The 21,978-nt window shown below is 41.1% G+C and overlaps 2 protein-coding genes, 1 long non-coding RNA gene and 1 other non-coding gene across 5 annotated transcripts; 2 read left to right on the plus strand and 2 right to left on the minus strand.

Annotated features, from left to right (window-relative positions):
• The first annotated feature begins 693 nt into the window (after nucleotides 1–693).
• Nucleotides 694–13,972, plus strand: LOC109992898 (RUN domain-containing protein 3A-like). 2 transcript variants are annotated; one of them, XM_065964347.1, is made up of 11 exons: nucleotides 694–964; nucleotides 9,410–9,537; nucleotides 9,776–9,909; nucleotides 10,032–10,117; nucleotides 10,861–10,950; nucleotides 11,273–11,353; nucleotides 11,429–11,594; nucleotides 11,692–11,849; nucleotides 12,347–12,460; nucleotides 12,587–12,693; nucleotides 13,065–13,972. In XM_065964347.1, the coding sequence occupies exons 1-11, from the start codon at nucleotides 858–860 to the stop codon at nucleotides 13,205–13,207; spliced, it is 1,314 nt and encodes a 437-aa protein (XP_065820419.1). In that variant the 5' UTR covers nucleotides 694–857; the 3' UTR covers nucleotides 13,208–13,972. The 2 variants fall into 2 exon arrangements, with proteins under 2 accessions (XP_065820419.1, XP_020501336.2); XM_020645680.3 differs by having other exon boundaries at nucleotides 695–964; nucleotides 9,410–9,525.
• LOC109992900 (uncharacterized) lies at nucleotides 2,765–6,644 on the minus strand. Its single transcript, XR_010668827.1, has 2 exons — nucleotides 6,459–6,644; nucleotides 2,765–5,360 (listed from the first exon to the last, which is right to left on the minus strand). It is a non-coding gene; the product is annotated as an uncharacterized lncRNA (long non-coding RNA).
• Nucleotides 13,973–14,726: 754 nt separating the features above from the next.
• Nucleotides 14,727–14,798, plus strand: trnac-gca (transfer RNA cysteine (anticodon GCA)). The gene has a single exon. It is a non-coding gene; the product is annotated as a tRNA-Cys (tRNA).
• A 1,241-nt stretch (nucleotides 14,799–16,039) lies between these two features.
• Nucleotides 16,040–21,004, minus strand: dcaf7 (ddb1 and cul4 associated factor 7). The gene is made up of 7 exons (XM_020645759.3): nucleotides 20,620–21,004; nucleotides 19,590–19,748; nucleotides 18,990–19,101; nucleotides 18,773–18,891; nucleotides 18,474–18,683; nucleotides 18,163–18,280; nucleotides 16,040–16,731 (listed from the first exon to the last, which is right to left on the minus strand). The coding sequence occupies exons 1-7, from the start codon at nucleotides 20,755–20,757 to the stop codon at nucleotides 16,559–16,561; spliced, it is 1,029 nt and encodes a 342-aa protein (XP_020501415.1). The 5' UTR covers nucleotides 20,758–21,004; the 3' UTR covers nucleotides 16,040–16,558.
• Nucleotides 21,005–21,978: the final 974 nt, after the last annotated feature.

Below are 21,978 nucleotides of genomic sequence, written 5' to 3' on the forward strand. Positions count from 1 at the left end.
TGTATCTTTGTTTTTTTTAGTAATTGAATATGGTATTTCCTTAACAGGTAAACTAATAAACTAATAAATAATAAATAAACTAATTTATTAATTAATAAATAACCTACCTAAGTACCATCAGCAGTTGTGCAGTTAAAACAATAGGCTACAGTTTAAACATGTATTATAAATAAAATATACATAAGCATATATATTTCCAAAGCAATAACAAGCTTTAAACATATGTAGCCTGTTTGCTGATGTTATTAGATTTCACATCTCAAATTCTGTTTTGTACGACCAAACAAAAATGCGTGAAGGCATGAAGTCCACTGACTGAAAACCGGAAATAATGTGAAAATAAATGTAACGTTTTTTATTTTGAATTTTTTTTTTTGTTTTTTTTATTTGTCAATTTTATTTCATTAAAAAAAAAAACAATAAAGTTAAGAAAAACAAACAAACGTAAGATTTCAAACTTTGAATGAAAAGGAGCAGAAAGAAGATTAATCGTATAATATCTGCCCCTCTTTTACAAAAAAAATTAATTAAAACAAAACAGAACACTTAATTCAAAAACAACTTTTACGAATCAGTAATAATATTTACAGCCTATGGAATCAACACAACTAAATCGACGTTAAGTAGTCTAATAGTGGTTTTATTTTGAAAGGTATAAACGGAAGTTGCACTTGAAACCGGTTCTTGTTTGACGCTGGTCCCCTCTGTCCTGCTATCCTCCGTCTCCTCCAGCAGCAGCAGCAGCAGCAGCAGCATCCGTGGCTGTCGGACAGCGGGTGTTTGTAGGACACAGGGCCGCGGAGGGAGGGGTCCTGGCCTGGGCACGGATCCCGAAAAGGCCCCGGGGCCGCCGCTGGATGGAGTCGGGCTGTATTCAGACAGCAATGGCTATGGGTCTGACATCGAAAAAGGCTTCTGCTAGGAGCGTCGGCGTGGAGCGAAAAAACCTCATCACGGTTTGCAGGTAGAAGCTGCATCACGACACCCTAGACAAGCTGGAGCCTAATACTGGCAATAGGCTACCTGTCCGTGCAAACTGCTCAGTTCATCATTTTCACAATATGATAAACATGTATTGTGCTCACTGCAGCTCTGTTATCTGAAGGGAATACTGATAAGGAAATAGATTTTAAAGCAGAATTGTTTTAGAAAAAGGTTGGTTATAGTGGAGGCAGGTTCATTTTCACCTTCACGTACCCCTACCATCACACCCGACCTATTAAAAGAATAGCAAGACTATTCCTTTAATTTTGTATTAGTTCTTCTCTGATAGATTTTTTTTTGCAGCAACTTTACATCCCTGATGCACTCTATGTAACGCTACGCTTTTCTGAAGATGACATAGTTAATGTGACATTTATAAATGCTTCTCAAACCTCTCATATTTAAGTCTATTTTATTTCTAAAGGGTCGAGACAACTGCCTGATGCCCGGCCTTGCTGATACATGCGGCGTCAAAGGATAGTAATGAGACCAGGTGGCTATATTGTCAGTCGTAAGGATGGAGCTGGAGAGAAAATACAACAGCAGGTCTCCTCCTCCATCACAGTCAGTCTTGAGTGTCTGTGTGGGACAAGGGCATTTGGAGCAGTGAAAGGACTCCTCCCCCCATCGGTGGCCCTCAGCCTGCTCAGTACAGTGAGTGCTGATCGACTGTGATAGAAAGTCTGACAGTGAAATATGAGCGTGATAAATCGCTTTCTGGAACGGTTTTAAGAGAGTCGAGGGCTGTAAACGCCTCATGAGCGATATCATGATGTGTTGATGTCCAGTTGATCGTGCTAATGGAGTCAGATTTCAAATGTCACACTGGCAACTACAGAGGCTTCTCTCACAGTACTGCCACATTGACGTATGTATTCACACAGCTGTTATTTCAGTTTTTTTTTGTGTATCCAGATATGTTTTGTGACTTGCTCAAAAAAACATCTTCTCCTTATCATGAGTCACAGGCTTATATTTTAGAAGCTTTAAAGTTAAAGCTCCAGTTTTTTTTCTGGTTGATACTGATGCCTCCACTTGACCTCCAGTAGTAAACAAGACCATCAACATAAAGATAAACTATTTTTATAAAGTAGTTTTTAATGCCTGAGGTGGCTGCTGCAGGGTAGGTGTCAAATGAGGAGATTAGCAGTGCACTGAAAAAACAGCAATAAATGACACGTTTGCTTGTTATTAATCAGCTGTAGGAGTTTTTATTTATTTTTTATTTTTTTAAGTCGATTGTACAGGATAAAGTCAGCAAAGAGACAAAAGGAACTGCTTTGTACACAGGTGGCGCCAAAATTTACACAAACCGTAAATTAACTTATGGAAGCTTTATTTAAAAGAAAGTCAAACCTTTTTCTCAAAATCATTTAGTATTATTCATATCTGAAAGGAAAAAAATCAATACTTTTTCGTCATAACTAATAATTTGGTTGATCTATTTTATGATTACCTTGTCTTTCTAATCAAATTTTAATACTCTGTGATATCACTTGTAGAATGATTTCAACTTTATTTTGATACTCTGAATGTGCTCTGTTATTTATTGTCGCATTAGTATGGGTCATGAATTGCCTTAAGTAATGTATGACATTGACAGACAGCGACGTCATGAGTGTAGAGGGTGCATGCACTCAGAAAAGTAGACGTCACACATCCACATCCTTCTCTGGCCATGACCTTATCATGGTCACCCCCCCCTCCCCCCTCGAAAAAAAAAAGCCCCCCAAAAAAAAACAAGTAGGAGGAAGGAAATAATGATGTCCAGACTCTCTAGTAAACACACAATTAAGCCTTTTTATTCCAGTACCTTTCTGTCCAAGGTTCTGTCTGCATTTAAGTGGCACATGCAGTATGGCAAAACACACAACATTACACACAGCATGCCTGCAAAAAAAAAAAAAAAAAAGTTTCACAGGGACTTACATCACAGAGAAAGATTAGAAAAAGCACAAAGAGACTGTTGTTTTTCAGTTTGTACTGACTGTGCTAAAAACCAATTTAATCATTTAAGTATTAGACGACAAACACACAGAACGAGACAGAAATGAATATCAAAAAGCTTCGGGTCAGTAATGCCTACTAAACAGTTTCTTTCCATTTTCTAAGGAACAACATGACTTTGATAAGGTTCAGTTTGAGGGCAACTTCTTCCAGGCGTGGCGGTGTTGCTGTCTGACCTCATTGTTTTCTTCTCTTTGATACCATTCTGCTCAGAGCTGATTCAAGTAGTCAAAGGTTGTTGTGTGTTCGTACAATCTCATTGGAGAGAGATCCTGAATCAGCAGCAGGCCTCTGGCTGAGCATAAAAGCAGACTGGACTTCATGTTGGTGCAGGATGCAGGATTCACGCTGCGTCCTGCTGCTGAGACACACGGCCTGGCTAAAGTAGCTAAGCTGATTTTAGTGCTGTGTTAGTACACCTGACCAAACCTTTATTTTCTCTTAATACATGTGTGTATATATAGTCTGACCTGTATTCCCTCACTGTCAAATGATACCTTTTTTTAAATTCAACCTGCACACACAGATTAACATTTACATTTCCCACCAATTCATTGGATGAAGTTAAGTCTTTTTGTGGGACTATTCCGAGTCAGTTTAAGGGTAAAGACATACAACATTTACATGATCTGGTTTTATGTGGGTCACCAGTATCAGGCACAGAAACTTACAAATGTCCTTTCAATGTTTCATTGGCTTGTTTCTGGTGTCATACTTAATATAATTTCAATTAGAAACACATATGTACAGCAATAGACATTTGTGTACAATAAAGGAAAACCTGATCAAATATTTGAACCTGCCCGAAGAACAGTTTCTGCATGAGTTTTTGGTCAGGGACTTAAGGATGTTACAAAACAAGGGCCATGATACAGTGAAAACAAGATTTAAAGGTCCAATTATAACCACAAAGAAAATAATAAAAGAGACTTCTGTTGTCAGGTCAAAAGTTGCAGCAAAATCTCTCTGAGAAGGGTCATTTCTGATGCTTCCACAGGCCCATAACCTGCCGTATGTTTCCCCCCTTATATCAGAATTGAACCCTTATATCAGAATTGACATCAGGTATAATGCATGAAACACACATGATTTAAGCTGCATTTTTTTGACCTTACAGTAGCAGAAACCTAAAGGAACATTATCATAATGGCGTTGGAGAGACTGGAGGATATTTAACATGTCCACGGTGACTGCAGTGTCATTGTGATTTACTGTATCTTTGTGCTGTTTCCACTAGCAACAGGTTTGATCTTATAATAGCAGGACTGAGGCTTTCTGCAGTCAGTCAGGTTTTTCCTGCACCTCCAGTTTGTCTGCCTGAGCTGAATTTGACAAAATGTTGAAGATCAATTGTCAAAAAGCCAATTTCTTTCCATTTAGTCTAAAATGGACTCTTTTGTTGATTGAGTCTGGCTTAGAGCTCTCATGCTGTCGTCCATGACTTGAGGAGCAGTTTTGCCGTGGACACGGTGAACCTAAGAAAACATAGATAGATGAGTGAGACTTGACAAGATCTGATCTGAGGTGTTTATCCCTCCAGCTGCTGCCAGTAAACAAAAGGAACAGGGAAAGAGAGGAGGGAGAATCAGGGCTATGGTGCATCTTGGCAAAGGTTTGAGCTCTTCCCGGGCGTGGCTTGAGAGTAGAAAATGAAATCTTCTGTGCCATAGTAAACTAAATATTTCATGCACATGCTTCTGCAAGTGGGAGGCTCATTCTTTTCTCTGCTAGTGAGAGGTACCAGTTTCATAGTTCTCTCAGTTTATTAGAACTTTTGTATGTGGAATAAGTGTTTTCCAGCATTCAGCTTTACCTTGATTTCTAAAGCTGCACCTTTTCTTTTTTTCTTTACCAACACAATTGAGTACAACAGAAGTTTCAGTGGTTTGACGTAGCATTTTGGAATCTCCCTTACGTATGCTCTCAGTAGCAATTTCTTCATGGCATTCGGTGAATTTCCCCCCCCCCTGTCAACTTCAAATGTCTGATTTACCCTCTCATTACTTCTCAGCCCAACAGCCTTTCTACATCTTGCACACCTATCCCTCTACACCTCCGCTGACCATAAAACACTTTGCCTGAACACTCCACAGAGGGGGCCTTAGAGTGAGCAAGGGATACACATCATGCTGCAATAGCATTTTCACTCCTTTTAGTCTCTTTAAATTGAACCCAAATCTTCATTCTCATCTTCAAATTCATCAAAACTCATGGCATTCTTTTTCTTGACTTTTTATGCTGATCCAGTACAGGACAGAATGATCCCCTGACAGCCCAGGATGAAAAATACAGCACTGGCTGGTGTTACACAATGCTGCAGCCAGTGAGGAGTCCGCCTGTGTCATCTGATCCTGCTGCTTATGCCAAGACTATAAAGAGAGAGGGAGAGACAGAAACAGGAAATAAGAAAGAGAGGGAAAGGAGTCAGGGAAATGATTACAGGGAATGAGGAGGAAAAACATGAAAGCTGAGGAAGTTATTGTGAATCTGTGTGTGCTAAGGTACGGTGTCACTGCTGCTGAATGTAGTTCTGCTCATCCCAGGTGATGCTGTGGTTCAAACATACTTCATCAATGTAAACATCAGACAGATAAGTACAGTAAAGGGGAGAGAGAGGAGAACAAGAGGGCATTTCAAATGAGCTGAGAGTGGGCCTGGCAGCGATCCAGGCTGAGTGAGAGGGGGCACAAAAGAAGCTTGTCAGAAGGACCTGCAGTTGTTTTTCAGTGTCAAATCGTACCAAGAGCATGTTGCCATTCCACTCCATATATTTGCATTTGAGGCGTGCCAGCGATTCCCTTTCAGATCAAAGGACTTCAGATAATGGAAAAAAAAAAACATCTGCTTAACCGGCACTCTGAAAGAAAGCATCCACTTAATCTTTTCAGAGAGGCCTTTAGGTGTACTTTTTTACGGTTTGATTACTTTATAGGTATAACATCAACATATGGGTAGCTTGGCTAACAAACAATTGTTCCCACACTGGGCCCTGGGAACCAATGGGGAAACTTGACAGTTATCCAAGGGCTCTGCTCTGAGCTTATTGGAGTATTTCTTGATTTCATGAAGGGTTGTTTTTTTAATGGAAGTCAGCAAAAACAGGAAGTGAATCACTAGTTTTAATCATGTTTTTTCAGACAAGTTTCCTCTAAGATTTCAGATCCTCTAAAAAATGTCAAAGTCATATGCAGCAAAACTTGAAGGGGAAACTCTTTTCTGATAAGACATATTGAGACAAAGGAGTGATCTATAACATACCTCTGCAGGGAGCGTAAATTAGACAATATTTGTTCATTTCTGCCCAGGCCCCATTGAGCCTACTCACAAACTAACGTCATCTGCATAGAGGATCATTTTGTGTGATTTTGGGCCATGCTGGAGTTTACCTAAGATGCTTGAGCTCTATTAAACCTTTAAATCTGATTGACATACTTGGTCTAATAAGATGGAATTAAGACACAACTGACCTGTTTCTTTGATAAATCCGGCAAGAAAAAAAAGTCAAAGTTCCAGAAGTAAATTTAATCCAGTTGTCGCTCTCAGGGAAAAAATACCCTGTTGAGATGCAGTAGTGTTGTCCATATGTTTTCTGTGATGGTGCAGTTTTCTTGTGACATTTTGTGCCAGTCCCCCCACCCCACGATCAAGTTCCCTCTCACCTAAAGCGTCTTGCGTTTGGGGAAGAGGGCTTTCCGAAAAGAGGTGGTGGTAGAGCCTCTGCTGAAGGAGGCACCACCCAGGGAGATCTTGGTCTTCCCGCTGGTTATGGTGGAGGAGCCGAGAGATGTCAGGCTCCTGCCCCTGGTGATTGAAGAGCTCCCCATAGCCAGCTTGCTCTTGCCCCTCTTTATGGTGGTGTTGCCCAGGGTTAGGGCCGTCTTCCCCTCGCTGAAGCTGGTGTTGCCCATTGGGGAGAAGCTCTTCTTCCTGACCCAGATTCGACGGCAGGTTTTCGGAGCTTACTCGATGAAAAGCATCACACGCTCATGCAGCACACCCTGCTCAGCCCCACGGGATAATAGTAACATCAGCTGCAATCCAGAGCACACCAGAATGCTAAGCGTGGATAGCACGACCCCCGTGTAACATAATGCCTTCGTTGAGTTGATCGACGTGGGCTCTGGAAGGCCACATACCACCCATGTGTCCCTGTGAATAGACAGAGGCAGCCGTAGGTGGCCACAGCCTATCTGGGCGGACTGGGACAGTGGAGCGATTGTCCCATCGCAGCGACGACACCGGACGGTTGAAGGACACATTGTTGCAAAGGGAGCTATCCGCGGTGACATCACTTTCTTCTGGACCATTGTTCCCTATAGCCTCTGATTGTAAGACATGGCCTATGTGTATGACCGTATACACCATATGTGTAATGAGTCGCTCAGTGTCAGATTTGATAATAGAAAGGATAAATGTCTCTATGTTCTCCAGATGTAGTCGAGGCTTTGATTGCACATTTCCCTGTTATTGTGTTGTCCTTCCATTAGAAATATGGGTGTGGTCATTTGAGTCTTTTTTTTTAAATACCAGTTACATGTTTAGATCAAAGAATAACTCGGATCTATATACAAACCAATCAAGCCAAGCATTGTTTGACATGTTACTTTTATAAGCATTGTTACATCAACCAGCTTTCAGGTTTTCTGGTTCATAACTGTGGACAATGGGGCATTATAGTTATGGAAATGCATGCAGACTTCACAACATCAACCAATCTCATCAACAAAAACAAAAAAATACCACTTTACACCAAAGATGTAGGCATGTTGATGGCCGAACATACACAATGAACAGGACAATGGTGCTGATGAAAAACACACGGCCAATTGTGTCTCCACAAATATCTCACATGGTTGTATCACAGTTTCCCTCCCTTCAACGTAGACACACCATAAAGCATCATCTCGTCGCTGTCACTTTGCATAACACCCTCAGCATGGCTACGGAAGGTCTCACTCTTGATTGAAAACCCATTTGCTCTACATCTCCTCTTGTACCCTGTGCAAAAAGGCAGCAGATGATACCACACTGACCTTGATGCCACACTGTTTATTCCTGAAACACATTGATCACAAACATCAACAGCTGTTTTTAAACTACTACTACTGACCTGCTTAAACTGACCGGACTGAAATATCCTTTGGTTAGTAAGTGTGTGCAGGAATCAGGTATGAAAATCCCAGTAGATGTTGCTGTGGGTTTCTTTGCCCCTGGTGAGGGTGGTTTTGAACACGGACACAGACTTGGTCCCATGGGTAAAGGTCAGAGTGGTGAGACAGCTCGTGGTCTCCCCGCGTGTAACAGAGGTTTTGCCCACCGCTAAGCCGGTGTTGCCTAAAGTTATGGTTGTTCTGCTCCAGGATACGGAGGATTTGCCCCAGGAGATGGCGTACTTAGTCCTCAGGATCGAAACCCTGCCTTTGGTGAAGGAGGTCTTGCTTGACGAGAATGTGGTTTTCCACTCATTGTTAGAGTCTTTTTTGGACTGCTTGGCTTCCTTGGGTGTCTTAGCCCTTGCTTCAGGAGTCCTTTCCATCTAGGTGGTCCTGCGCTTGGACATCAAGGCTTTCCGGAAGGAGGTTGTTGTGGTTCCCCGGCTGAAGCTGGCCCGTCCCAGAGCCAGAGTCGTCTTTTGCCTTTGGATAGTGGAATCTCCCATGGAGGTGGTGGTCACTCCCCTGAAGATGGAGGAGTTGCCTAAAGCGACGGTAGTCTTTCCCCTGGCTATGGAGGTGCTTCCGACTGCCAGTGCAGTCTTGCCCTCTGTAATACTAGTGTTGCCCATTGTAGCGGTGGCAGTCAGCCCGAGCCCGTGCCTGGAAACCCAGCTCCTATCATTCAAGCTGCATAGCTCCCTGTAGTGCAGCGGGGTGATCGTGTGAGGTCAAAAACCAAACAGAAAAAGCTACAGCGGCTTCCCTAAATACATCAGAGCACAATGTATAGATGAGGGGGAGGGAATTATTTGATCATCCTTTGATGCTTGCCGGTCCCTCAGAGAGACAAGACCCAAAGGGACCTGGAAGCACAGCATGCACAAAGGCTGAGAAAGACAGGGGGTTAATTGTATTGTTTTCACGATAACACTGCCAAAGCACTGAAGGGGTACATTGTGCTGTACACAAGACAATTGGGGTGACCTCAGTGTGACAAGATGGCGTGGTTCCCAAAAAAGAAAAAAAAAAAACCTTCTCCCCGCTATTGTTGTAGGGTTCACATACAGTACCACATTTGTCTGCATGGGTACAGTACACGTTTGCATATCATCAGCTCCTGCGGCACACAACCAAGTGAAAGTTAAAATCCTTCACATATATGCAAATGAGATTTTTGTTCTATTGCTGTGAACTTTGCTTTGCCTTGTTGTTTGAATTTCTCTCTCTCTCTCTCTCTCTCTCTCTGTGTTCTTCTATTTCAGATTCTCTGTAAAGACTCTCCTCGAAAAGTACACAACAGAGCCCATAGATGACTCATCAGAGGAGTTCATTAACTTTGCTGCCATTTTAGAGCACATACTAAGCCACCGCTTCAAAGGTAACACTGCAGGTAACATGATGCGGCACAGGAAAAGATAGACAAATCAGTTTATAGTACTACACATTTTAGACAGTACAAACTTAGGTATGTAAGATATAAAAGGGAAATCCACTGTGTAGTTCATGATGTAAACAAAAAAAAGGTAAAAAAAATGTTTAATCATGGAATGTTAACTTTGCTGTTGCGTGATGAATGTGTGAGCTGTTGTCGGAGCATAACTGACTCATTGATGTGCGCTCTCGACCAGGTTCGGGGAGCTGGTTCAGCTCAGACGGACAGCGCAGCTTCTGGGAATATATCCGGCTGGCATGCAGCAAGGTGCAGAACAACTGCATTGCAAGCATCGAAAACATAGAGAACATCAGCACATCAGGAGCCAAGGCAAGGATACTTGTGTGCCGGAAAAGTGTGCCAGACTGAGTGTGTATTTGTGTGAGATATTGCAGGACAGAGCAGCAAAGAGGGCCCCTCTGTTCCCACTCACTTTGTATGTTGTGTTTCAGGGGCGTGCTTGGATTCGAGTAGCGCTGATGGAGAAACGTTTGTCTGAATATGTATCCACTGCTCTGAGGGACACAAGAACAACCAGGTCAGACTAAATCTTACAGTTGAGAATCTGCTCATATCTGATTTTATTCATTATAGCCCAGTTCTTTTTTCTAGGTTGGGATGCTTGATATATTATCATGTGATATCAGCCTTTCAGTGTGACATCAGTACAAAATCGTCAACGGCTTACCATATCACCTGTGTGACAGATTTGAGTTTTTAGAGCTAATGAGGTGGAGCCATCAAAGAACTGTTCTACAGGGATCTGACTTATTTAATAAGAATACTGTGACAAACACTATGGAAGGAAAGACACCATGATACCAACAAGGGTTTTAACAGCTTTGCACCAATCAGTCTGTCTGTGCTCCTTACATTTTAGCATTTTGTATTCTTAGGAAAACTTTTTTTAAATGGTTAAAATATGAAATATTGGTTATTTTGTTGGTAATAGCCACAAGATGCAATTATCAGTAATCAGTATGAGCTGAAAAAAGACCCATATCATGCATCCCTAATTCTACATGACCCCTGCTGCTGGAATGCTACACTTTCATGGTGTCTGCTTATCTTCTTCTTGGTGTTTTTTTTAGTGTGAAAAGCTAAAGAAAATATAAACATCACTTTCTTTGCCTCAGAACAAAGTGCTGGTCCGTTTAGAAAACCCAATATATTGTAGAAGAATCACCGGCGTATCAGTGTCACATCATGTAGGATGCAGTACAATACAATGCCATACGTTTCATTTATATAACGGATGATAACCACTTCTCTCCCTGACAGGAGGTTCTACGATGATGGAGCCATCATGCTGAGAGAGGAGGCCACTGTGCTGACTGGTATGCTGATTGGCCTGAGTGCCATCGACTTCAGGTAAAGACACACACACACACACACACACACACACACACACACACACACACACACACACAGTAAACTCTGATGCACAGGCTGTCCTAATTCACAAGTAGCCTCTACTGGGTTTTTTTAATGGATGGAATTGAATAGTCCAAGTAAGAAGAAGATATGGCTCTTCAACAGACTATACTTAAATCATAAGATATCTCAAACCAATTTTTATTTTTATTTTCTAAATATATGTATCGTATCGATGTAAAAAAAAAAGTCTTACAACCTCATGCAGGCTTCCAACTCCATGTTTAGGGTTATTTGTGTTCTTTTTTTTTCTGTACAGTTTTTGCTTGAAGGGAGAGACTCTGGATGGGAAATCCCCGGCTGTTATTGACTATACACCCTACCTGAAGTTTACTCAGAGGTGAGTTGCTTCCGGCTGTTCTATTCTGTATGTATGTACGCTACTCTGAGATAATGTTGCCTCTCTGATCTGCAGCTACGACTACCTGAGCGATGAGGACGACCGCCGCAGTGTGGACAGCAGTAACAGTGAGGAGAGTGTCCCAGAGCATCCCTACATCCCCCTGGTGACCGACGAGGAGAGCTGGAGCAACAAGTGTCGCAAGATGGAGCAAAGGTTTAAGATCGTCTACGCCCAGAAGGTGACTACAAACTGCTAGGAGCAACTTAATGCCGTATACGTTCTCCCTGGTTTCAAACACAAAAAAACCCCACATTCTCCTGATTGTCCTGTTGCAGGGTTACCTGGAGGAGCTGGTCCGCCTGCGAGAGTCACAGCTGAAGAACGTAGAGACAGAGAACAAGTGTCTGAGAGCTAAGGTGGAGGAGCTGAGCGTCCAAAGTCAACAGGAGAAGAAGGAGCTGGAAGCCATTGTGCTGGAGCTGCAGGCACAACTGTAAGAAATCACAAGAACACACACCAAAACTTTGCATAACACTAGCCTGATTAAAAAGCACCAACTGTAACCATGAGCCTCCAGACCTCATCACTCCTTGTTTGAAATACCTTCATTTGGTCTTTCGCTCACAAACAAACAGAAGCTTACAAGAGCCGTACAGTGTGTGTATGTGTATGGAGTTTTTTAAAATGACCAAGCATCTGGATGCAGCTGTAAGTTTTAGAGAAAATATCCTGACGTATTAACAGTGAGCGGTACGTTTGCTATTTAAAAGAAAGCAGGAGAAGATTTCTTTTTAAATCAGAAAACTGATTTACTTCTACAAAAAATATACACGCTTTGTTTTCAAAAATATCTTCAGCCTGTACAGGACAAGATCAGTAAAGAGATAAGATGTTCTGTATTGTCAAAAAGGGCGCCAAAATCCACACAAACGGAGAGCTTTTAAATGATCCCATCTAAACTGAACATTTTGTACTGTGTGTTCCATGCAGCTCTGCCCTCATGCCCTGTGATTCCTCCCACCTGGCTAAAGATTTTTCTATCCCGCTGGTCAACCAGTGGTCTACCATCCCAAACAACCAGGGTGATGTCAAGCTTTTCCGCAGGTAACCTGACACAATGTCCGCAGCAGGCAAAATAAGCAAGTGCTCTCAGATGCACTTAATGTTCAAATCATTGCTTCAGTTATTTTTACCATGATGATGATGATGATGAGTTTTTTTCACGTCCAGGAGGAGTTTTCACAGTTTGGAACAGCTCACCAATGAAGTCGGTCTGAACTCCGACTGCCAGAAAATAGATGGGAGACAGAATGGAGATGCTGCCTGGAGTGCAGCAGGTAAGAATGACATTCCCCACTGCAATATTTTGGAGGTTACAAATGTTCTGTGATTTGTTATACTTTTGTGCACTTTTATGTTGTGGGAGGTATTTAAATTTTGAGTTTTAGCAACAGTTTACTGAAATTCCAGTGCAGGGAAAAAAAAAAGTTGTTAAGTAACAGTAATCCTGCTTGCGTGGGGAATATATTAGTGCTCATTCCTCTGCTGTATAAAAGGCCTTCAGAGGCAGCCACCCATGCACATGAACATACGTCCTCATACAAAGGCAGGCTTGAATCTTGTGTATAGTGTTTCATGTGGGCAGCTTAAACTATGCATGATCAGCAGCTTTACTACACTGTTCTTTCTCTCTGTTTTGTCCCAACAGGAAAAGAAGACACTCCTTCCATGCTCGGTCTGTGCGGCTCCCTGGCTTCTCTACCGAGCTCCAAGTCCCTGGCCAGCCTCAAGTCCAGCGAGTGTTTGGTCAGCATCAGCACCGAACCCAGCCCTGCGCTTTCTCCCAGCTAGGAGCTCAAGCCCCACAACAGCAAGAGAGATTTAACCCCCCAGCCTGTCTGCCTGGTGATGCTGCGTTGACCATGACCGACCATAACCCTATTCCCACAATACCACACATCTCCACGACAACACAACGGGAGGACACCATTTCTGGATTTTTGTTTAGTACACATTAGAGGGAAGTCACCATGAAGCAGAAAAGATCCATCTCTTGGTTCTTTCCTTTCTCCTTGCCTTATCCGCTCAAACTCTCCCACAATCGCTTTTTGTACTATCCGTGAATCACTCCGTCCAAGATCATGCAGTTCCTACCTTTTCCAAAGCATCATTTATTTATTTTTTCTTCCTGATCTCGCTCCCGTTTTGAATATCAGTATTCTTCCCATGAAAAACATGCATTTAAGGGGCCTGTTCCATTTCATGTTTTTATCATGTAACCAGAAAATCTCTCGTTGGATGCAGAGACGTGATGACCTATTTAAGAGAAACAGATAATCCATGTGAGGTAGAGGACTGTGTCACTTAAAGAGGTTTTAATGAGTGTAACAAAGTGGTAGCTGGGGACTGCAAACCTTGAAAATGCACATCATTCCTGCTGTAGTAATCAAACACAGTTTCAGTATGTTTAAATCTGCGCAGCTATTGATTGATTCTATCAAGTCTTAAGCTATCACATATGTTTATTTTATCTAATTTCATCCAATACCGCAGTATGTTGTCTTTAAAAGCTTGGTTATATTTGTTTGTGTTGCAATAAACTGCCTTTTTCCATGATGTGTGTCTGTTTTTTTATGTACGGGTGGGTCTGACTCTGCGCTGACTGTCTGATGCACTTTTGATCCTGTTCTGAATATAACGCAAAAAACATCAAACCAACAGACACAAGACAGTCGACGACAGGAAAGGTCCTCAAAATGGTTCTTAGTATCGGCGATGAGAGGAAGCGTTGACTCGTGCAGCTAATTTATAATATGGGCTCTGGCGCCACCTTGTGGTTGAACATCAGAATGAGTAACACCCATAGCCGGTAACACTGCATAGATCCCAAAAAGTGATCAATAATTCCTAAAGAAACTAAATTCCTAAAGCTAAATTATGATAAACAAGGCGAACTTTTCATTTGTGCACAGAGGTTCTTCAAATATGTTTTTGGTTTCTTTGTCTTGTGAGTAAAAATTACCCAGGATTCATAATTTATATAAAATAAAGAATTATCATTAGACGACATATTTTTTTAAATTTTATAATAAAACAGAGCAAAGTTTAAAAAAAATTAAAATAAAAAATAAAAAATAAAAAAAATGAAAAGGATATTCATTTAAAATTTAGAAGAATGACGTATTCAATTTACATCATGAGCACATCTCTAAACTACGGTGCAGGTGCATACACACACACACACACACTCACACACACACACACACGCAAACACACACACGCGATCCTATGCAAACACACAATAGAAACAGAAGCCACACACCCATATTTGCTTATAAAGTCTGATACTAGTTGTTCTATTGGCACGTCAGGGGGTATAGCTCAGTGGTAGAGCATTTGACTGCAGATCAAGAGGTCCCCGGTTCAAATCCGGATGCCCCCTCTATTGTCATTTAAGTATACGTCACCTCAGGTCGTGCATGATCACAGTAACATTTAAATAGCCATGGGGGTGCTTATCAGCAGTAAAACACCGGGCGTTAGTAGGTAGAGATGGAAAACTGTGGCATGCTGACAGTCATGTGGTTAGATGTAGGTTGAAGCCAGACACTTGTACGACGTATTATATCTTAAATGAGGGTTTTATCTGGTGATTCGGAAAAGGTTGATGTTAAGCTGTTTTCCTCTGTTCTGTGTTTTCCTTTCCCTCATCTGTTTTGTCTTCACAGCTCTTTTTCCAGGAGATTGCACAACTGAGGTGCACCTGGTCGGTCCAGGATCAATATTTTTCCTCCGTTTGATTCAGGTCCCTGCTGATCTTCTTTTTTTTTTTAAATAAACAATTTCATCATGTCCAGGGTCAAAGTTGGATTCAGATCACGGATCATCATTACATTTTTGCTCAAAATTTGAGTCAGGTTGCAGATCAACATGCAAGGTAAGAAGGTAAAACAGACAATATTGAGCTTATCAATGTATTTTTTGTCTCTGGCAGACAGGCAGCTAAATTGAAGTTTCAATATCTACAGTCTCATTTTGTAAGAGCCCCAGTACTTTTCACTTGCCCTCCTGTTGGAGTCGTGTTCAGAGCATGACTTATTGAGTTCTTTCTTTACTGGTATTGACTGTCATCGAAAAGCTGTCTTTACAAAATCAACACACTGACAATATTGTTCCTAGGACATGGAGAAATACAATTTATTAGAGTAAATTCAATAATAAACTTTATGAAAAAGCTAAAACATGAACACTTGGCTTATCAACATCTGAGGTTGATATATTTATATGTATGTACATTTCGCCTTGTAATGGCATGCAACAAGGACACGACCCTTTAATCATTGAAAACAAAGAAAAAGAGGCAGACAAAGTTTGAACGTTTTTTTTTGTTTTTTTTTCCATTCTACTCCCAGTTCACAACTTACTCTAACACAAAGAAGAAAACGCAGCTTTCCAAACACTTTTTTCTACAAAAGAAGCAGAGAGTAAGTCTAAGATAAAAAGGCTGGGGGGGACATTGCTCTGGTAGATTATGAGTGTTGCCTCACTGCATCAGCAGCCAGACTAAAATCACACGATTCTCTGATAGTGACTTTGTGAATCCCTCTCAGGTTATTCTACAATCAAAATAAATGCACTGGTCACACGTTTGAGCCTCCATACTATCAAACTGGACAGACACCATCTTGATGAAACTTTTAATCACACCAGGGTTAAACAAGACTTTCATGTACTGATCTTTTGAGTCCACATTACAACAAATTGGTACAATAAAGAGGTCATCTTCTGCCACTTACAGTAGTTTGCATCAATCTTTACAAATCAAACAAGATGAAACACACTACATCAAAACCCTTCATGATAATCTCACAGCTGGCTGAAATCACACCAACAAGTATAAAAAGTAGATTTTAATAGATAACTGCTCTAAGCTTCTTACAGCTGCGGTGCAGATGAAGATGGACACTACCTTGTGAGCAAATAAATAAGAGCTCTAACACGTTTAAGAAAGAAGAATTGAGGGAGGAGATGAAGAGAAAATGTAAACCAGGTTATTGTTGGAGCAGGTGGTGTCACACTCCAAACACGTTCAGGAAGTTCACTTGTGACCTCATCCTTCTCAGTGGCGCAGGACGAGGACTGAAAAATTAAGTCCAAATCGGAAACAACGCTCCTGCTCTTCTTCATGAAGTGTTCATGGGTTCAGACGCGCAGGATCTCCAGGCAGTTGTTGTAGCAGATGGCGATCCAGTCCGGCTGCGTGGAGGCCCACTGCACATTGTTGATCTCCCCTTCAGCCGTGTAGGCCAGGATGGGATCCTCGATCGCCCGAGGCATCTGCTGGATGTCCCATATCAGAGCCTGGTGGTCGTCAGCTGACGAAAGAAGAGACATCAAGAGATATTTTACTGAAGAAACAGTGAATGAATGAATGAATGAATGAATGAATGAAGGGCAGCTGAGAGCAGATAAAGGGAAGAAAAGCACGGCCGATTAATCTGCCAGCTGGATATGTTAATCGGCACATTTTATCCCAAATATGCACCAATATTTCAGATTTTCAGAAGAAATCAAACAGCATTTAAGTGTACTTCACTGAACTAGCAGTTATGTCACCAGCAGATTGTGAAATATGGATAACAACAAGTACCGTATTTTCCGCACTATAAGGCGCACTTAAAAGCCTTTAATTTTCTCAAAAAACGACAGTGCGCCTTATAATCCGGAGCGCCTTATATATGGATCAATTGGTTAATTGGTTGATCCATACTGGTTGTACGCGGCGCTCAGCGACACTGACTCGGATAATGACGAGAGGGAGCCGGGCATGTTGGATTCCGTACTCGCCCAACTGTTCAATTCGGACACTGAAGAAGAAGAATTCGAGGGATTCGTGGACGGGGAATGAACTGAAAAAGTGAGCGTTTGAATTAGCGGTATCAGACTGTGTTTCTTTTACGTGTTTACAACTGAACAAGGCTGGGAGATATTGTGAATATGCACATTAACGTTTGAACAACGTTGAGTTATTGTGAATGCACTACGTATTTATATTTATATATTCACAATATCTCCCAGCCTTGTTTAGTTGTAAACACGTTCTATTCTATGTGCCTTATAATCCGGTGCGCCCTATATATGAAAACAGTTCTAAAATAGGCCATTCATTGAAGGTGCGCCTTATAGTGCGGAAAATACGGTATTAGAATTCTCCGGAGTGTTAAGCGCAGCTACTTCCCAGTTGAGTGACCATCTTGTCTTCATTAAATATCTTTTCCACAAGCGTTTGATGACCGCATTTGAGGGATCAACGCAATCAAGGTGTATATCTACATCTACGTCTTCAGATCGAACACAGATCTAAGAAATATATCGGCCGATAAAGCAGTGTCCGATTTTTTTGTACTCCCCAATGTTGGTATCGATCGGGCCCTAGGTCACAGGTCACAAAAGATATTACTTAAATAATCTCTAGAAAGCTCCTACACAATTAACTTATTGCAGATTTTAATTGTAATGTTAAAAAGTAGTTAATATGCATCCCACTATAATTGATATCTATGGTCATGTTGCAATACATTTTTCAGGCAACCATCTTGTTTGGATCAGAAAGAAGAGGCAGTAAGTGTTGTTAAAGTGAGTTGTAAACTTGATGGGTTTCTACATTTTCTTTGAAAGTGGGATTACCTAATTCAAATAACAAGACATCAAAAGGCACACAAACTGTTGCATTATATGGCATGCCTGAAACGTTGTATTCTGCCCTGATCGATTGTTGTTATCCTCAGATCTGTAAGTGCCTTTACCTGCAGTGCAGATGTGACAGGAGGAGTGAGGGGCCCAGGCGATGCCGTTGACACAAGCGCGATGGTTGTTCAGCCGAGCCACCGGAGTGCAAGGCACACGCACATCCAGGATGACCACCTATGACAAAAAAGAAAAATGTAATGCCAGACACAAGAGAGAAGAGAAAAACACATATCTAATCTTTAATTCTTTTCTGTTTTTTTTTTGATTTTTTTTTGATTTTTTGGGGAAATTTAAAGAGCTCTGAGTTAAATAATAAAAGACATTTCACAGTCTACAAGCTGGGGGAAAAAAACCACAGCCATCTTACCTCCATGCCGTCCATAGCCATAGTAGCTAAGTAGTTGGGGTCCTGTTTGTTCCAGCAGAGGCGGAGCAGCGGGTGGTGCTGGGGGTCTTCATAGATGATGGTGCTGTGCTCCAGGTGCCGGAGGTCAAACATTCGGACGGATCCATCAGCTCCGACAGAGGCAAACATGTCTCTTCCACCTCCTGCACGGCTGAATGCGATGTCATACACCTGCGCAGACACATGCAGACAATGAGCTGAATGTTCTTTCAGGTCCTCTACAGAAGCCCATCATGTAGCAGACAGAAACGTATACAGACCTCTTTGTCATGAGCAATCAGCTGGGTCTTCACATGTCCAGACACCAGGTTGACCCGTCCTAATACCTGGCCGGTCTCCAACCCCCAGATGGTGCACGTGGTGTCGATGCTGGACGTGCCTAAAAAAAAGAAGTGAACCGCCATGCTTCAATACACCAAATTCAAGAGGATCAAAGAACAATTTACATCCTCCTTACAATAAATTGCTTTTTCTTACCAAGCAGATTTGGGTCAACTTCATTCCAATCAAAGGAGGTGAGGGGAGCACAGAAGTCTGAGTTTTTGTTGTTATTCAGCAAACATTCAAGGCGTGTTTCTGTGTCGCTGACCTGCACGACAAAGGCAAAAACGTTGTACATTACATACAAGATATAAACAAAAGAAGCAGAGAGTAAGCACCAAGTGCGAAGATGTGGCTGGCAGTGGACAACTCCACATAAACGAAGAATAACGTGGACCACCTTCTGGAAGCACTTGATTGTAGCTTTAATCTGTTTGTGGAATTTAATCACAGAACAGGAACAGATTCCTCCCCAGAGCTGTCTCTCTACTGAACTCCCCCCCCCCCCCTTATATTTATAGCATTTATGTATATTTATAGCATCCTATTAATCCAGCCATATATACCCAATAATTCACTTTTTTTTTTGGCTACATCTGTAAATTTTCTAATTACTGTACATAACACAGATTCTTGCACTTCTGGTAAGATGCCAAACCTCATTTCGTTACTCTATACTTGAATATGTGTAATGACAATAAAGTTGAATCTCATCATCTCAAATCCAGGCTGGTCAGATAAAATCAGAAAGCTTACCCTCCATATGCGCAGGTAGTCTCCACTGGTGGCCAGCAGATCGGGGTACACACCCTTAGTGTCGGGGATCCACATGATCTTGGTGGTGGGGTAAGGATGGTCAAATGTGTTCCTGCAGACAAACTCTGAGCTCTCCTCTTCCAGGCCCACCAGCTGGACCTGAGCAGAAACACAGTATCTGTTATTTAATGTCTACAGGACCGTTAACGAGGCAACGAGGGTCAGAAATAACTGAACTGATTTCTTTGAATGCTTTTTAAATCCAGACTGAGAGCACTTGAGACGACCTCCTTTACTTGTAACTGTTTTTTTTTTTTTTTTTAATAATTCTAATTGCTAATTGCTTTTATTTATAATTTTAATTGCTGTCTGTATGTTGTGAGTGTGACTGTGTAACTTTTGCTGCCTCTTGGCCAGGACTCCCTTGAAAAAGAGGTTTTTAATCTCAATGGGACTTTCCTGGATAAATAAAGGTTAAATACAAATAATAATAAAAAATAAATAAATAAATAAGAAAAAGAGGTTTTTAATCTCAGTGGGACTTTCCTGGATAAATAAAGGTTAAATACAAATAATAATAAAAAATAAATAAATAAATAAATAAGAAAAAGAGGTTTTTAATCTCAATGGGACTTTCTTGGATAAATAAAGGTTAAATACAAATAATAATAAAAAATAAATAAGAAAAAGAGGTTTTAAATGGGACTTTCCTGGATAAATAAAAGGTTAAATAAAATAAATAAAAAAAAATTAAAAAAAAATAAAAAAAAATAAGAAATAGCACTGGTTACGTACATTGTCACTAAGGGAAATTACTATTAATGGAAAAGGCAGACTGGCTGAATATTAACAAAAGAGTTAAGTGTAAAACTTAGTATTTTTTTTTTTAATTGGGGAAAAACAACAAAACAGACATTGTGAACGTATGCATGGGTGGTGCGCAGGACAGCTAGCATTAGCATAAGCTCCCCTCACGGTTTCATCTTAATAACAGTGTGTTAGCTCATGAATGTTTACAGTCTAAACACACCTTGTTGTTGTATTCCTCCACGAAGCTTCCTAGCGCTAGACGAAAGCGTTTGTCCGGACGCACACTCCAGTTCATCGCGTACACCGTCCATGGCGCCTCGTATTTGTAGATCTCTTTTCTCTTGCCGTGCAGCGACATCCTCTCGGACTGCAGCTGTTGTCTGAGCAGCTAACACGCTAAGCCTTCAGCGAACTACGAAATAAGTAGTCTCGCAAGCAAACTGTTGACCAGTTACTTATCTTGCAGAAGCAAATGGCATCGGCTTAGGCGATTCTATCCATTTAATTGAACAGATCTGGTTTTAGAGCAAGAATTCTCGCCACTTTACTTAACAAAGAGTAGCATTGCTCGTTACGACCAAAAGACCCGTCAAGGGAAGAACAATCCCGACGACTTCCGGCTTTTTGTTTCAAAATAAAACAGGTTGCGGGGCACTTTGATTTTTTTTGAATGTGTTTATTTGTTCATAATTTGGTGAATTGTAATTATTATTTATTATTAAGAAAATGGATTCAACATTTTCTCACATTTATTGTTTTTTTGCCCCCATGCTTTTGGCGAATAACATAGTACAGTGCTTCCCAAAGTGGGGGTCGGGACCCCAATGTGGGTCGCAAGATGCCTTCCATAAAAAACTAAAAGTGCATAAATATATCTTTTTACCATTTTTTGTAAATATACAAAAAGTAGTCCAATGTCATATAAGACAGTATCATTAAGTGAAATGGAAATTAAAATTTTAATTCTTTTAGGATGTTGTATCATTTTGTGTTCCTAGTTTTTGCATAGGTTTATTAGTGTGTGCGTGGCTGTCGCTATGTTATATACCTAACTAACCACCTTAAAGAACAGTCTGGGGTCCCCAGTTTCTGTCACCCTCTGTTTGGGGGTCACGACCTGAAAAGTTTGGGAACCCCTGACGTAGTACATCAACATCAGTATGGTTTGTGTTCTATTCTTATTAAATAGACTTGGTAAATGGTAAATGGACTTGAGCTGATATAGTCTTCTGACTACTCAAAGTGCTTTTACACTGCAATTTGGGGTGTCTTGCCCAAGGACACATTGGACATGTTGCCCAGCTGGGGATTGAGCCTTTGACCTTCTGGTTCAGAGGCGACAACTCTACCAAGTGAGCCACAGTTCGCAGTTTGTCTGAACTATTCTTCCATTTGAACTGAAACTATCATATTTCTAATGTGCATGAACAATGTTAAAACAGAGCTTTGTAGAGCTCACTATACTGCACTGTATACTGCTCACATTTGGTTCAATTACAGTAAAACTGAAATAACTGAGACTGAGAACTTACGTAGAATGAAATGGAACAGTTGTAGTTGTCATTTAATTATTAATATT

The sequence above is a fragment of the Labrus bergylta genome, chromosome 16 (genome assembly GCF_963930695.1).
Source record: "Labrus bergylta chromosome 16, fLabBer1.1, whole genome shotgun sequence".
NCBI lineage: Eukaryota > Metazoa > Chordata > Actinopteri > Labriformes > Labridae > Labrus > Labrus bergylta.